Below are 15,491 nucleotides of genomic sequence, written 5' to 3' on the forward strand. Positions count from 1 at the left end.
TGTGGTATCCCCCTGGTGAATATGGCGATCAGGACATATTTGCCGTGCTAGGAATAAGCCGACCCATTTTGGAATGCACCCTTCGGAGACGGACGTAATGAGCAGCGTGTTCGATCCAACTGTGAAGACCTCCGTGAAAATTTTGCGCGAAACGCCGGTGAAGTACCAGTCGAGCGACCACATAAACAACCTGCAAGAAGAAAAGGAAAATTTCCTCAAGTTCGGCAAGGTTCCCAGGTTCAAATTCGCTGGATCCGTGGACTGGCTGGGCATCAATAAAAAGAAAACCGAGATTCGATTTGACTTTTTGCCGGAAGCGCGCTTCATTCTGGAGCGCGTGCGGGATGTGTTTGGCAGTGGGGACGTTTTTTTGGACGCGACATTTGGACAAAGGATCTCGCTCGTTCAAGCTTCTCAGACGGTCCTGCAATATTTGAAATCGCACGGCTTGGATGGATCGCTCAGCGTTGTTTGGACGAATGATTTGAACGGTAGCGGCAAAATGTTCTGGCAAGGACCGAGTGTTCGCTACAATCGACCCGAGGCTCGCAAATTCACCTTATGGCTCAAACAAAGCAGTGAAAACGTCTACCTTCGAGAGCATGGAATAAAAAGTCTGATGGACCACGAGATTGGAACGCATTTTGTATCCTTTCTTCTAAGCATCGGATCTAATTTGTAGGAAATTAAATCGTCAGTAGGGTATCTCCTCAAGGTTTTGTAATTTGCATATGCCTGTTACCCGTCGGTGTTGATTAAAACTTTAGTGTTTATGTAATCAAATTAAATTCGGTTTATGCTTCACTGTTGGTGTCGATTCACTCGACTGAGGCTTTGTTTATAATGCGGTAATATCGTCTGGGCTTCTATGGGCTTGAGATTTTCCCACCAGTCTTACAAAAGTAAAATTCCCCGAGCCGGCATATCATGTACTTCAAGGCAAAATTATCGCGGTATTATTTTTGCGGTTACGTAATTGTAAGAATTTTATTAATAATCAGCGTACGTAAACACAGCTTTTAGCAGCTTTTAGAGTATTACGTCCGTCCTTTTCACTACGTGAATAGAAATTGATTTATAACTGGTAGACCTTTACTATGTTTCGAATGAAACGATTATCACTGGAAACCTTTACGATATGAAGCCCGGAATCTTCCAGTATTAAGAAGATTGCGGCAAAATGAATCATATACAATTTTTGCACTTTTTAATTTTGTTTGTTTTGTTTGCTGTTAGCCTTTCGAATGATATAATCTCAGCAAAACTGAGAGTCAAATCTCAGACTTCCTTCCCCGATTTTTTTTTCTTTTTTTGCAACCCTTGCGTGACTCACGCCCTCGATGGTACAAGCATTCCTTTTCGAGGCATTCCGGATTGCAAACAAGAAAATAAAATTGCGAGCGAAAGAAAGGAAAGGCCGGATCCGAACGCCTGGAACAGAAGAATGAAACTGCGTTTAGCGCGCATACCAATGCGTTTTGTTCTTTAAAATTTATAATGCTTTTCAGCTTCCTTGCTGACACCATCAATCCCTTATTAGACCCAAGAGAGGACCCCTTGATACTCTCTTGTTAGGCTCTTACAGATCGCTACTATCCACATTTTTGCCTCCAACAAAAGCTCATGCAGGCAGTTTCTCAGTTATCGCGGGACCAAAATTTGTTTAACTGAAGCCCGGACGTGACTGGTTTATGGTAATTTATTTATGCGGGTTTTTTAGTGGCACAGAGGTCACACTATTAAAAAAACGAAGAAAAATCTTCATCGTTTCTTTGAACAACAAAATGGACGCAATGCAAAGCAAAGACCATAAAGTTTTCTTTCAAAAAACGAGAACTCGTGGCTGGTGGTGTGGACGGACGGAAACGAAACTAGGAAAAATGAAAAGGAGAGATTTTAAATTTTGGAAACGCGTTCATGATTATTACATAACTCACATAGCTCTCAAATCATATAGTTTATCCCAATTCCCTTAGATCGCCAAGTGTTGCTGGAATAGTTTCCCAATAAGCTGGTGAGAAAGGCCTACTGCATGCTGGTAATCAATAGGATTCGAGCGATTGTTTTATTATTTGCCTTAACTTGTCATTTCCAATCCTAGCTTCGCGCCACTAACGATGGCTTACAGCCGTGGTATTCAAACAGGAAAAAGTTCGATCTGCGTCCCTTTAAGTCTTACACTGGCATGGTGAATGAAGAAGGGTTGGCGGCTATTAATACTATTTACCAAGCGCAAGTTAAGATGCTGTTTCTACCCGCTTTGCTCTACTGTAAGTATTTTTAAAATGCACGTTCTAAATATAGGAGAGTTGTTGACAGTTATGACATTTTTTTTAATTACCGCCTTATCTTACAGACACTGCATGTATGTCGACTGAAATGTCCTTTAAGGAACTTTTCGAGCACCTGGCCATGTACATTTATGATCCAGAACAGCGCTGGAAGCAGGTGGTACGAGCCAAGCGCTGTCTGCCAGACTGTAGTGAAGTAGGAGGCTGTGGATATGACCAGTGCTACTTTGAAGGTGGGTCTGAGGTTTGGGCGTTTTAACCAATCACAGGCGCAAATAAGTATGCAATATGCCAATCAGAGTTCGACCCTGAAAAAGGCGATGTATTGAATCTGCACAAAGCAGGGAAGTGCCCTTAGGCTACAAGGGGTTTTGCATTCTTATTGGCTACACGGTTTTCTAACAAATTAAAGGCGCGTTTTTTGGGACTACTTAGAATTCTTGTCCTTTTGGGGCCTACGCTGTCTTCGGAATGAACAGGAATAGTATTCCGTTCATTCTGCCCCCGTTAATTGACAAAACGAACGAAAGACGATTTCCTCAGATCACAATAATAGGAACTGTGTTCTTCTGGAAAGGTTTTCCGGTTGACTTCCTTCAATTTCTTTACGTGAAAATTGCTTACGTTTGCGTTTGCCTAACGTGAAAAAAAGTTCGATCGATTATTTATTTTTAGTTAGGTTCAGTTTGAGACGAAATTAATCTACCATTTATCAGTTCTAAGAGCAATTTGAAGAAATTAATTTTTTTTCCCTGTAGGAGCTGTCATGATTCTACGCCAAGTGAACGAAATCGACTTCAAGCTGTTGTACGCGGGCAAAATATGCTGCGATGAACTTCAAAGAATCAAGCGCATCGCTCGACAAGACTGCGTCAAGTTACCTCACTTCTTAAAAGATATCGTAACTTATAAGAAAACACTCAACGAAATTGCTCTGACAAATGGACTGATACAGAAAATCAATAGACCGCTATCCTGTCGAAATGCGTCTCGGCCAAAAGCCAGGAAAAAGAAGAATCGGGTGTCACCGCAAGAACGCGTCCCGTCAAGAGCTCTAAGTTGTCCTTCGAGGACACGTTGTGGTCTTCAGTGCAGCACCACTGCACGTCCGCCTAGGATTCTTTCTCGACGATCTAGCACTTACAGACGTCTTTGTACAAGTGTAGCTTCCTTCGCTCCCTTGCCATCTTAGCCAGAGCAAAAAGGAAGCGTGCACTTTGCGTGTGGAGTTTGTTTGGTACAGTTGCGTGTGCGTGTGTTGAAGGTGTTGGTACCGTGCAAGATGAAGAGAAAGAGAACGTTATAAAGACAAAAAAAAACAGAGTTGATTGGATTCGAAAAGATTTATAGTTTACCACAGGAAGAGTCGTTTGGCCTGGTATTAAATCGATTTTGGATCGTGTCAACTTGTGTTAATTTTGCCGAAACTGAAAAGAGCCGAAAGTTATTATACTATTTAAATCACAAGGAATACGTTTTCAAGCGAAAAGAGGACGAACTTTTGAGAACACGAAAAATTATTATTAAAATACAGGGCAAAATGAGGAGTCTGTATTTACTTTTATAAAAAACTTGTAATCAGATCGGATGTCACACACTCCCCGTTAAACTATTAAATTTGAAATGGGACATAAGGAGCTATAAGGATGAAGTGGACACTGAAGCCTTATATCAGGCCAAGGGAGGATCCTCTTTCGATCAGGCAAAATATTTTTAACGTTCTCAGTCTTAAAAACTGAGGGATGTAGTTGAGGTAGAAAAACTCATCGTGTTCCTAATTCTTCCATGCATATGTGCACTGATTCTTTGAAAAACCTTGTCAATCACGCGGCAAAAAATTTATGAAAATTGCACACGTGGTTACTCACTTTTGTTGCAAGTGGGACGTCTGCTCTCGAACGCTCGACTGCTTCTCAACATGAAACGAAATACCTCGGCCCTACTGGCCTCGGTTTTGCTCTAAAAAAAAGTAGGGAGGGGGTCCCAACCTCGTTCCCAGGGCTTTTTCCACCCCACCCCCAAGCCAGGGAAAAGGCCCTGGGAACGAGGTTGAGTGGTCCGGGCCCCCCACGGATTTTAAAGCGAAAAACTCAATTTAGCTTGTACCCAAGCGCATCCGTCAGTGCAGGAAGTGAGTACCAGCCACATTTTCTGTCCCAGGTTCCAAAGTAGCTCTTCCGTCATGCCATTTATTTTTACCCTTCTTTTTTCCCACCCCTCCCCCGCTCACCTACCTACCCCCTAGGTAGTAGATAGAAGATAGTAGATAGAATACTGGTATTGGTTTCAATGACATGCGCAAACGTTGCACCAAATGGCCTCTCAACAGGAGAATACTCGACTCTAATCGTGTCAAACACGCGTGGCCTTTGCGCGAGTGCTCCATGAAAATGGCACAGTAAATTTCCTCATTACGTCGGCATGACTGGAGTACAGTGTACTGCATTACAGCAAGGACCATATAGGTTCCTAATGCAGCCGTATTAGATGAGTGGTGGTGGAAAACATTTGGCGTACCGGGTAAACAACTGATTCACCGGTGCATATAGTTATCTGCTGATCAAGGCTGAGCTGAGGGGGACTCGTATCACACAGCATCATACACTCGACAAGGAAAATTTGAACAGCCTGTGGTCGTATAAGAGAAATATATAAAGTGAAGCAAGTTTCTTGGCTAATAGTCACGTCAGATAAGAGACTAAAAAGTAAGTGTTATGTTGAGATGCCAGCCAACTATAGGCTGCGTAGAAGACGTAATTTGGGAGGGGGAGGGAGAGCGAGAAAAAAAAGAGGGTGGGGGGGGGGGTGCTATTTTCTGTCACTTTTTCTTTCCGGCTCTCCTAGCTCCCCCTCACCGATTACGCCCGCTCCGCAGGCTAGCCAACTAAGCAGGTCGTTTCTTCTCCAATTGGCCATCAACAACTGTAAATTATTCAGATCGTACATTGAGGTCCGGCCCGGGTATGTTCTGAATGCACTTTTCAAACTTAACATATTGCCTTATGCGCCGATCAAATCGAACCTTTAACATTTCCCCTACCCACACTATGGTCGCGTTCAAGGGGTGGGGGGGGGGGGGGGGATGTTGTTTTGTGAGAATTGGCCCACCAGAAATGGGCTCCGAAAACTTTGCCGTGTTTTCGAAGGCGTGTCTGGAAAATTTATTTGAATGTAAATGAACCAGTTTCCAACAATCCTAATAGCGGACATTTGTTTTTGAGGAAGGGCATTTGATCGTCAGATAATTCGGCGCTGGGATATCGGATGGGGCATTTGAACGACTGTTTGGTCCCACAGGACTGGAATTTGTACAAGCCAAATTTTCAAAAGTTCAAGGGATTCTTTATGAAGAAGTCCCGAAGCAAGTAAAAATATTTCGGCTACTAGACATATAGACAATCACGAACTATGGAACTGAAAGAAGGTGATGTATAATTACCATGCTACATCAATATGATCATGCCATAGTTGGCAGTAGTCCCACTGACTATGAGCATACTAAAGTAGGTCAAAGTAGGCCCCAACCCCCACCCCACTCCCCAATAATTAAAACTCTAGAGCGTGTTGTTTTGGGGCATGAAAGAAAGACAGAAAGCAACGCCCAAACGACTGGCCGTGCTCGGACTGGGCCGAGTTTAAGGCTCGCCCATTTGTCAGCGGTGTTCGCCAAAAGAGTTAAAATCCAAGATGGGCGCTAAAGTTTCTCGAGCAACTCGGTTGATGAAAAAGCCCCTTGAAACACGGCGCAGAGTGGATAAACTACTGGAAAATAAACCCAGACCAGCACCAAGACACCCTACCTCGCAGTCTGCATTAAATGAAGAACGAAAACGTAAGTATCCGCTTGGTTTTGCCACTACAGCAAAGCACATGCGGGATCGGATGATTATGTAAGCTTTGATATTAATGCTGGTATACTGGTATTGGGGCTTTATAGGGTAATCGTCAATTTTTTTTAATATTTTCAGGTAATGAACAGCTTTTTAAAGAACGTGACAGAAAAGACGATGATTTTTTGGGTCGGCTGAAAGATTTCAAAATTGAATCATTGGACCCACAAGAATCAAAGGTAGTTACTAACTATTAAAAGATGACAATTGGTGTATAATCTGTACCATGGGATATTCCATTTTTTATCCGCACCCCCCTCCCCCCCAAGGATAGCAAGTTTGTGCTGAGTTTTTGGAAGCTTTGGATTAATTTTTTCAAAGATACGCCAAAATCACCCCTCCCCCCCTCTCCTTAGAGGGTGCCATCCATTGCGGGGAGAGTGGGGAGGTGGATAAAAAAATGGAATGTGCCCATTTGTACAAAACTTGGAGGGCTGACAGTTTTATTTGTGAGAGCATCTGTTAAAATTCTATTAGGTTTTAGTGTAAGAATTTTCTTTAACAGAGCTGAGGGTTGATGGTCCAGTGGCCAAAGCCATAATATAATTTTTGGAGTTGTTTGTATCTCCCAGGTGACAAACTGTTCCTGGTATCAATTTGAAGATCAATTTAAAGCTTAGAGTTCCCTTTTCTGAATCTGCTTATTACCAACTGGATAAAGTGTTCAAAGGCCTTGGTAGACTTCCCTAAAGCATCCACACTCCTTTACGCTAAAAATTTGGATAAATGTTTGCTACCTGGAGAGGGGTCTTATTACAAAATCTGATATTAGGCAATCCATATTAAGGGCACAAGGACTAATATTGTTTTGAAACTGTGGGGGATATTATAGAGAAGTAGTATTTTAGCTTAATGCATCCTAGGCTAAAGAGGAAACTATGGTAAATTCCCTCTTGAAAATTAAAATTTTGGCCTCTTTCCAGTGGACATAGAGCAACCAAAATGAAAAATTGCCCCTCCTAGACAGTTATCACAGAAACAAATGAGAACTTAACTGAGCAGTGGCCCTGTTGCATAAAGCACATTTACCACCTTAAGGGTCTACTCATGCGTGGGATATGACTAAGAAAATGCTCCAATACTTTACCACAAGTTGGTTTTGTATTATAAGTAAAAAAGCATTAAGGGGGAGTTGCACCTGAACGCCATTTTTCCACCACTTGACATGGCTTTAATGAGAATCTCATTCGTGTTTCAAGGAATTTTTGGGTGATTTTTGGGTATATTTGGGAGGAGTAGTTTTTCTAGAAGGATTGGTAAAATTAAGAGAAATAAGAAATATTGAAGAATTATGTGAAGTTTTAAAATTGGAATTTGTAGTTAATAATTAATAGACGGATACCAGTTAGTCCACTAGCAACCTGGGGTGCTGTTGCGTGAGTATCAACTGTCTGTTAGTGTTCCAAAAATTATTTTCTTTCTTCTATCCCTTCTTAAAACCTCTTCAAATTTCATTCAAATTTAGGTGTAACACCCCCTTAAAATCTAATGCATATTAATACATATTAAGCATTTTTCTTACGTGTAAGTACTATAAAGAACATGGTAAAGTTAATTTTCACCAGAACTTTTGACAATAGGAAATTTTGTAGATCAAGTTTTTCACCTAAAAAAATTAAAACCAACTGAAAGTATCATGAAGACTTACGAGACCTCTGGAAGTCCCATAACTTTGTACGTGATATTTATGATTGAGAACATCCATAATTTCTATTGGTGCATTTCTTAGTGGTCTGTTTATGCAACATCACAAATTTATGTAGTGTTTGAAAAACGAGCAGGAGTGTACTGTTTTATCGGGTTTAAAACCATGAGGCGCAGCTGAGACCCGATAAAACACGTGCTTCGAGTTTTTTTAACGGTGTCAAAAACATTCCTGGAAAAGCGTTTGTCAAGAGAGTTCATAACAATGATGCTTTTGTGAGCATTGGAAATTAGCATATGAGAAAATAAGTAAGTGTCTGTATTAAGAGGTTCTGCTGGGACATCAAACCTGGGTCGTATGCCGCAATAAGGCAGACTGCTCTCAGTTTGGCAATCATGCTGGGAGTGGTTTCCCTCAGCTGTGCAATATAATGTCGTCACTTGAAATGTTTGAAATGTTTCTCTGACATTTAAAATGATATTTTGCTAATAATAATAACAATAATAATAATAATAATAATAATAATGATCTTTATTTGTGCTTTTTTTTAATGTACATAGTTGATTCTTACAATCTTGTAGTGGTAATATATAGAATTAAATTAATTATAAGTTAAAATAATGTGCAAGCAAGGAAGCTATATAGAAGTGAGAGTTATATATGCATTTTTACAATAACTGTCCAAATTCCCGCGCGCTGATTGGCTCGTAGCTATTGTCTATAAGAGTACAGACGATAAAATGACGTCAGATGTAACGCGGCGCGCTTTCTCAACGGAAAAAAATAGCCAATTCTCGTAAGTGACCGCCTAGCACTGGACATTTTGGGTAGTCACTTGGGATATTGCGGTCTATGCGGTCGTGATTTCCAGTCCCACGTTGTTGAACGTGTTTAATTAACCAATCAACACACATTACACCACTTTTCAGCCAATCACAGGAAGCGGAGAATCCAAAAGGAAATTACCGGAGTCACGTACGCCACGATATCCCAGGGAAATCGGAGAACCTGCGAAGGGGAAAATAACCCCCGTGCAATTATCAGAACTGTTTGCGAGGAGATTACAGGATCCTGACAAGTGGACAGATGAAAAACTCGCTGAACATTATCACCTCGACAAGGAAGCTCTGAGTTCCGTCTTAAAACACTTTAGTGATTTTGCAATTGTGAAGAAGTTAGACTATCCGAGGCCGCAGGACGATGTGAGCTTTATCAAATGATATTTTTTTTTACGGTGAGCAAGACACGTTGTTGCGTGATATGATACAAAAATACGAGAAGTAAATAACGGAGCGTTATGGAGCTACTTGTTTGCTTTCTTCATGCTACAGTCAGTGAACGAGTGTTGGACGTGGTTGCGGTAAATACAACATGATGTCTCATTACCAGAAAAGAAATCAAGCTACACGTGACACTGGATTGGACTGCGTTTCTTTGACGATTTGAGTGACGTTTCGTGGTTGTTATGGTTACGGTGAAATACTGAATACGGTTTGATCATATTGTTCGTTGGCAAAATGAGTAAAATATACCTTTTAAATGATTTGTCAGCAGTGTTATAACTGTATTCAGTTCACGATGGATGAAAGTGATGGCTTGCAGGCTACATCTGCAAGCTTCTTGGTTGGGTTTTGCAAACCGAACCTCTTGGCGGCAGTGCCTCCATTAACGTCACCGTGGGGGGGGGGGGGGGGGGGGGAGTCACCATGAAAGGATACTCCCATCGCTTGCGTTCTGATAACCTCGCCGCCAAGACTGAGATTCTCCCCAACCACCTAATACTGCTCGAATGATGGATGTTCAGTTGCCATCCAGGAAAATAAGGCTCGATATCGCATCACAAGAAAATAAATGAAAGGCATCATCGAATGTATTTTTCTGGAATTCCTATAAGAAAACTACCTACTGACATTCCGTCTCTTTGGATATAACTGGATAGATGCTTTATTAAAACTAAGTTGCAACCCGAGGGTTGAATTATATAGTATTTTACAATAAAAGTTAATTGTAAATTCAATTAAATTTGGCCGATTTGCTTGCGTTCCGCTTAAAGTGCCCATAACCAATTTTTTTTACTTTCTCATCTGAATCTTAGCATTTTCTCAAAGACATTTCGCGATTAAAAAAAATTTGCGGCTTGCCGAAAATGCGATTTTTAAAGTGAAGTTAGAAAACGTTCAAATTTGCCGCCATTTTGGTTCACCACTTTTAAGATTAAGAAACATGTGACTTCATTTCCATCTCAGCTGTTTAATTACTCACTTTCTGTGTCAGACAAGCTCTCTTCAGCCGATCACATTGCAGATATAACACGAAGACCGACAACAAGATACCAACACTAACTATTTTCCTTTCACTTCGTTTGCAACACTCTAGCGCTGGTTCCTGAATCTACGTCACGTGACGTCCGTCGGCCTTCCTAGACAGTGGCACACGTAGACCGCAAAAATTCAGTATTTTAAAAAAATTGTTAAAAAAATAGCGTTTTCTGCAAATCGAAACATTTTTTCGTTTAAGTTCTTTGGGTTTTGTGAAGATTCAGGTGAGGAAATAAAAATAATAATGCACGTGCACTTTAAGTTTGAATTGTAGAAATTAGTGCATTCATGGTAGTGCTGAATTCCGAGAAGTTGTATCTAGAACTTTTGCTTTGCTTTCTTTGTTTTGCCTTTCACTTCTTTTACTGTACCCATGTCCAAAATTGCAAGAAAATCTCTTCTCTGTCCTTGTTTTTTATCCTTTTGTATTCAGCAGGGTTTTTCTATGCGACATGAATCAGTGAATGGCCTTTTAAGGGCCTCTTCATATGAGCTCGGCCGACCGGGCTGGCTCGGTTTCCGAGATCTCGCCTCGCCACTCTTTCCTTTACAAAAATTTCGATGTGTTCATATGAGAAGGCGGGCTGGCCCGGTTACCGAGATCTCGGTAACCGAGCTGGAAATTTTTCCCGTATGAACACTCCAGCCCGGATACTGAGACTGTCCGAGACGAAACATTTTCAACTGCGCATGGCTTGTAAGGTCGCTGACAAGTCGGAACGCGGTTCCAGGGGGTATTTTAGGGGCATTTTTATCTCGATAACCGGGATTAAATTTCCCATATGAACAGAAGACAAAATTCGTCCCGCCTACCGGGCCAGCTCGGTTACCGGGCTCATATGAACAGGCCCTAAACCAGTAAACCGGCATTGATAAGGAAATATAGCTGCAGACGCCTGTATTTTCTGGTCAAGACTCACAAGAAACATGTTTAGACAACGAATTTGTGTTTTGGAAGTAACAAAATGTTTTTGAATCAAATTACAAAAATTCTTGTTTTCACTAACGCCACTTTTGCTTCCTAAACAAGTATAGCCACTGAGAAGAAAATGTTGTTTTCATATGAATGTTTTCTTGTTTTGCTGGGCCCTAAGCACATCCACCAAAGTTCGGCAAGTTTGCTGTTATTTTTGCAAACTGAGTACCGTGTGAACCAATGAGTAGGAAAACAACTTAAAAGATAACTGCATAACTGTCCGGTTAAGCGCCTTAACTCGTTACTATGCCGTTGAACTGAAAACATGTATACAATGAATCAAGATTTATATGTGAACCATCACCAATGCTTCCAACATGAGGCAAAAATCACGTTTCCGGATAATCTGTTTCGTGTACGTGAAGAAATTCTTCCCCAGTAATTTCAAACATCTCGCCGTGCGTTTTCGGGTTTTGTCAAGTCTCAACGTGCAGTCACGTTCATTTCATGTTACTCAGAACTCACTGTCTTTTTTGTTTGTTTGGTTTTTTTTTTTGTATTTTTAGCCATTAAATTAAAAAAAAAAAAAAAGAAAATGAACTGAACTGCAATCGTAGAGATGTGATCATGATGCTGACAATCGATTTGTAAAAAAAATTAATGACATTTTTGATTTGATATTAGGATCGCTAGCGAAAATGAACGATATCGTGAACATACGACCGTTTTGGCTACAAGTTATATTCCCTTTGTATATAGTTCGAGGTCTAAATATTAAAAGAGCGAAAAAATCACGCTTTATAGCGATGAACATGTCATTTTCACAAGGTTACTGCCGCTTCCAAAAGGAGAAGAAAAGGAAAAAAACAAAAGGTTTTGTGAGAGACGCAAACCATTCAGTTTTTGAGTGTGTTTTTTATATGCATAGACAACTCTCTCAGTAACAGATTTCTTAAGACACCTCGATGTTGGTCCCTGCGCAGCTGATTCACTCTTTTTTTTTTATTCCTACTGCAGAAGGAACTCTCTTCGATTCAAGATGTAGACCTCTCTAAAACGGAAAGATTGTACTCGTCCCTACTCGATACGGTGCCCATCTTTAACAGGGGAAGTTGAATGTTGCATTTTTGTCAAAAATATGACTCACCCCGATGATCATAATCAACATACTTATCTCTTATTTGTTGTTTACTCACTCGACATCAAGCTGCTCGTACGTGAGGAAATTAGTCTCAAACTATTTGAAGCATTTTGTTTTGTTCAGAGGAGGAAATTTTTTCTACATGTGACACTTCGATCATTTTTAGCAGCAGCACCGATGTCATGTGGGTTTATCTTTAACTGAATATTTTGCAAATGAAGGTTCAGCAGATTGCGGCTGACCCTGTCTACAATGATAGTGGAGACTTAGAGACATTAATTATCGATTAAAGTTTAATCGGATATTGCTGGTGAAGTGCTGTTAGCTTATTTTATCATTACACTGAGAGCGCGATCTTCCCCGTCCCCCCAAATTCACCCTCCCTCTGCCCCTATTGCTGGCTGTACCCCTGGGATTACGAGTTTAACTCCACGCGATCTCCGCATAGTAGAGAACTTGACCGACGTGGCCACGCGAATTGTCTGGCATTTGACTTTTTTGTGCGGGTATAGTTTGCTGAGGTATTTCAGCGTCTAGTAAGGAGGGAATGTTTGATCGTCGTGCTATTTGCCCCAAATTGGGGGAATTTGACCAAGATTTTTCAAAAAAGTCGAAGTCCGGAGCGGAGAGAGCCGGGGAAGGGGGGTGACAGGGGATCGTGCAGCAACAGGCTTAGCTGGCGGACATGGAAATGTTGCTAGAGGCCTAGAGACACACTTGATCGTGGCGGTCATTTTCACTAAATCACGGCTTCGTATCAGAATGTATATTATTTTCTGCTTGGGCAAAACAAAGGGTCAGGAATAACCCAAAAGTTTTAAGTTTTTGCGAGTCTTGTTTTTGTCATGTATTGGCTTATTGATTAGAGGAATTTCGCTAAGATCTGAATTTGTCCAAGTTATGTAACACGGATATTGTTAATTAGTTTGAGTGGTTCCAGCGATCTGGACGGGAAGACTTCCTGTCTGGTGACTCTCCCGGCGAAGGTCGAGATATCAGTACAGATAAAAATAATTGGGGACGTGCAGCAATGTAGTGCAATTCAGTCTTGATCTTGAAACTAATGAGATATAAAAACCACAAGCACAAAATCGGCTTCTGTTTGTGTTGAAAGTCAATTGTGAGAGAGTATGACTTTTAATTTGCTTTCTTATGATACTACGGTCTCAGTAAAGCACACGACCCCATTTTTGTAATACCGGGTATTGTGTACTCAAACACCTTTCGATTATTGTCCACCAAACTTTTCTAAAGCGTTTGCAAACACAGCCCCGATTCCACCCTGAACGGTAACGGATGCATATCGCGAATTCTGCGAAGGCTTTGACGGTACTATGCGTCATAATGATACAAAGTCGTGTTGTCCAATCGGTAGGAAGTATTTCTTACTCATCTCGTTCTAATTCTGGGAGGAATATGCCGTTTCATCGTCTTAAGGTCTTAAAAGGGATATTTGAACAAGCCAGATTAGCTGGATGTGTGACTCACCGATAAGATTCTTCCCCCCACTCCTCGACAGTTATTTTTTCTGAAAATTACAGGTGGCCTTACAGTGCACCCCAAATGGCTTCTTCTTTTTTCTTCTTTGTTCAAAAATGTTTGCGTGTCACGAAAATTTGTAACCTTGGGGTCCCTTATTTGGTCACTTGCTAAAATTTGTTTGATTTCGCGTTTTTCGCGGTAATGATTTACCACTGAAGCGAAAAGAAAATAGACAGGCGACATTTGGCTACAGAACGATACTTTTTTGTTCTTATGAGCCGAAAGAGTGTCCGACGAGCTACGGAGTCTGACTGGACTCCCACGAAAACGAACTTTGAGAAAGGACCACAAAGTCTTTGATGCCCCCGCTTTCTTTACGATATTTGTAGCTAGCTTGACCATACATCTCGAAGCCGTGTACGCATTTTAGTCTAAACACAAAGGTTCCGAGTTGTGTGTGTTTAGCTTGTGATTGCTGAGTAAATGACTTGTTCGAAAAGCTAGAGTTCTTCGTTTTCTGAGCTTCCTTTTCGTTAACCAAACAATTATGTAGAATAATCCCAAATTACAATATTTTATAAGATTTTTTACATTTTTTCACCCACGCTCATCCCCCTTCAGCGCTTGTGCTTAGGTCATTGCGTACGTAATTTGCGTTGTTGATGAAATAGCTTGAAGCTGAGCTGGTTTAATAATTACGACATTCATTGGAAATTAAGCCACTTCCACCCATGGCTAAGCTGACAATTCTTGTAACGCGTGGCATCTTTGTAAATCGCATAATCATAGGAATTTTCAGCTTGTGTCATGGACAGCGTACGATTCATTTCGGTGGATACGTCACACCCCCAGTCATACAAACGTCTATAAATTTTTCATTTTTCAACTTGCATTTTCGTTTCAAGCTTTGTTGGGTTTCAAAATACTGAAAAAAGTTTGAAAAACCAAGCTAACAACTTAAGGGGTCTGTTATCCGGGTTTAAAATAAAATTAACTAAATATGTAGTTTTATAGTGGAAATACACTTAGCTAACCTAAGCTAGTTAACAGTCATTCCACTCAGAAATAACGGGAAACAAATAATAATAAAATTAAACATAACATGTTAAAAATTTCAACTGGCAGGAGGCAAACTAGAGCTGGCTATACACAAGCGTGGCCGAGGACGGCCAGGCTTGAAATTTCAAGTCCGGCACCCTCAACCGCTAGACCACGCTAGATCACGCTAGATCACGCCGCCTTCCAATCAGCATATATAACGCTCATTAAAGAAAGGCATTCTTTTATAATATGTCTTGAGTTTCTTCACAGTACGAGCTTATCTCCTGTGGGAATATGTTCCAATTCACATGGAGGGTCTACAGTACTCCAATCCACCGCACCTAAACTATAAGAAGATGACGACTGGATATTTACCCATAATTCTCAGCGTACGAAAACCCTAAAAACGTTCATTAAAACGCACAGAATGCTTCTAAAATTAAAACTTCAAACTTTATACCGCGCATACACAATGTTGTTAGTACAGGGACGAGTTTCGCCAAGAACATGGCTTCCTTTGTGGCTATTGACTATGTGAGGTTCGCAAGGTATTATCGGGGAAAACGTAGTACAGCCACCTTTTTTTCCGTACCGAAGAAAGTTTACTTTGGCACCAAAAAGCGAGGTGAAGGGTATTTTATTGAAAAACAAAATCAAAGCGTAACAAACTATAAATTTAAAAAAAAACATTCCTAGAAAGTGTGTTTAATTTGTACTGTTTGGTATTTTACACACCCTAAAAAAATAAAAATAGAAACTTATGAATT

General features: G+C 40.7%; 2 protein-coding genes across 2 annotated transcripts; both read left to right on the plus strand.

Annotated features, from left to right (window-relative positions):
• The first annotated feature begins 56 nt into the window (after positions 1–56).
• On the plus strand, positions 57–3,847 carry LOC146480224 (microtubule-associated tyrosine carboxypeptidase 1-like). The gene is made up of 4 exons (XM_085109945.1): positions 57–646; positions 2,102–2,270; positions 2,357–2,524; positions 3,050–3,847. Exons 1-4 carry the CDS (start codon positions 74–76, stop codon positions 3,481–3,483), a joined length of 1,344 nt encoding a protein of 447 aa, XP_084966071.1. The 5' UTR covers positions 57–73; the 3' UTR covers positions 3,484–3,847.
• A 2,095-nt stretch (positions 3,848–5,942) lies between these two features.
• LOC146480225 (NADH dehydrogenase [ubiquinone] 1 alpha subcomplex assembly factor 4-like) lies at positions 5,943–9,369 on the plus strand. The gene is made up of 3 exons (XM_085109908.1): positions 5,943–6,123; positions 6,260–6,360; positions 8,756–9,369. Exons 1-3 carry the CDS (start codon positions 5,979–5,981, stop codon positions 9,044–9,046), a joined length of 537 nt encoding a protein of 178 aa, XP_084966034.1. The 5' UTR covers positions 5,943–5,978; the 3' UTR covers positions 9,047–9,369.
• The last annotated feature ends 6,122 nt before the right edge of the window (positions 9,370–15,491 follow it).

Source organism: Pavona decussata, unplaced genomic scaffold (genome assembly GCF_977016875.1).
Source record: "Pavona decussata unplaced genomic scaffold, jaPavDecu1.1 SCAFFOLD_54, whole genome shotgun sequence".
In the NCBI taxonomy this organism is placed as follows: Eukaryota; Metazoa; Cnidaria; class Anthozoa; order Scleractinia; family Agariciidae; genus Pavona; species Pavona decussata.